Raw genomic sequence first — 1,535 nt, 5'->3', positions numbered from 1 at the left:
AATTGAAGTTCACGAAATCCTGTTGTAACTGGCACATCAGAAAGCGTTTACAGTATCACAGTTTCTCATACCGTTTTGTTCACATCACATGTGCCAGTTATTCCTACAGATTACGTGAAGTGTAGATTTAGGTTTCCTCAAAGAAGAAGACAGGCATGGTTTTGGTTATCGTTACTATCCAAATAAAATCAGTAGCACTCTTCTGTCACTTAGCCCAGCTGTAGGCTACTAAGAAGCTGCTGAGAAGAGTGACCTTTGGAGAGTCAAAGTTCACAGCCAATGAGAGTGCAGCAGCCCTGTGAAGCAAACTCAAACTCATTCATTATCTGAGTTTAGATGCCACTGCAGACTACAACTGTAAGCACCCGAACTGCAAAAGGCTGAAAATTGTAGTAACAGTTTTAGATGAGGTTAGGCTCTTGAAAGCTCAGTTGTGAGCCCAGATCCCACTACACTATGAAAGCTAACAAAAGCAGTTACCCAGTTAGCACAATTACAGCTTGTCCTCTTCATTTTTTAAGAAGCTGGTGTCTGACTATAAGAAAAGGGGCAACAAATCCACTTCCAAAGAATCCACACATTAATACGAGTAATCGCCATTTGTTTTCCACAGAAAATGGAAGGTTCTAGAAAAGAAAGATGAATTTTAGTTTTGCAATCAATACAGTAATTACTTCCTCATCGACTTGAAAATTATGAGAAGCTCAGACCACTAACAAGTGGAGTCAAACTGACAAAATACTCAGTCTCAAAACAGTTTCCCTTCCTCTCTGGGAAAGGAACACAGTAACAACAGCTTGGATGTTACCTCTGGAGGAAATTTTGTCCACCCTTCCTTCCCCTGCCAATTCAAAGCGTGGCTAGTTTGCTGAAGGCCTCATCCCATCCACTCTAAATGTCCTTGAAGATATAGGCCCCACAGCCTCTCTAAGCAACCTGTTTTGATATTTAATTACCTTCACTGAGAAGATTTTTCTCATGTTCATTGCGCATATAAAATTAGTTTTTAGTGTAGGATTTAAGACAACACGTTAAGCATGAGGTACAGCAGAAAGTGTTTACTGTTGTCACTGCTGCCCTTCACACTGTCTGTACCACTGAAGCAGAAGGTTGCAGGGAAAATGTAATTTGTATCAGAACTCGCTTTTCTGCGGCGGTAACAGCGGTAGCACGCGACCCCAGAGCTCACCCAACACCAGCTGGAGAACTGGCAACCGGGCAATCACTACTCTACTCCTCACAGCGGCACCCGGTTCGTGGGCTCCTTAGACCCCAGTGATGTTCAAAACCCTTCACAGGAGCTCATCGAGCGAGGAGCTCACCTTGAGCATTATCAGAACTCGCTTTTCTGCGGCGGTAACAGCGGTAGCACGCGACCCCAGAGCTCACCCAACACCAGCTGGAGAACTGGCAACCGGGCAATCACTACTCTACTCCTCACAGCGGCACCCGGTTCGTGGGCTCCTTAGACCCCAGTGATGTTCAAAACCCTTCACAGGAGCTCATCGAGCGAGGAGCTCACCTTGAGCATGGCC

At 45.1% G+C, this 1,535-nt stretch overlaps 1 protein-coding gene across 1 annotated transcript; it reads right to left on the bottom strand.

The window, feature by feature from the left end:
* Positions 1-509: 509 nt before the first annotated feature.
* Positions 510-986, bottom strand: LOC104505246 (cytochrome c oxidase subunit 7C, mitochondrial). The gene is made up of 2 exons (XM_010156724.1): positions 957-986; positions 510-620 (listed from the first exon to the last, which is right to left on the bottom strand). The coding sequence occupies exons 1-2, from the start codon at positions 984-986 to the stop codon at positions 510-512; spliced, it is 141 nt and encodes a 46-aa protein (XP_010155026.1).
* Positions 987-1,535: the final 549 nt, after the last annotated feature.

This window comes from Eurypyga helias, unplaced genomic scaffold, assembly GCF_000690775.1.
Source record: "Eurypyga helias isolate BGI_N326 unplaced genomic scaffold, ASM69077v1 scaffold26518, whole genome shotgun sequence".
In the NCBI taxonomy this organism is placed as follows: Eukaryota; Metazoa; Chordata; class Aves; order Eurypygiformes; family Eurypygidae; genus Eurypyga; species Eurypyga helias.
This window is presented reverse-complemented; position numbering and strand designations above follow the sequence as displayed.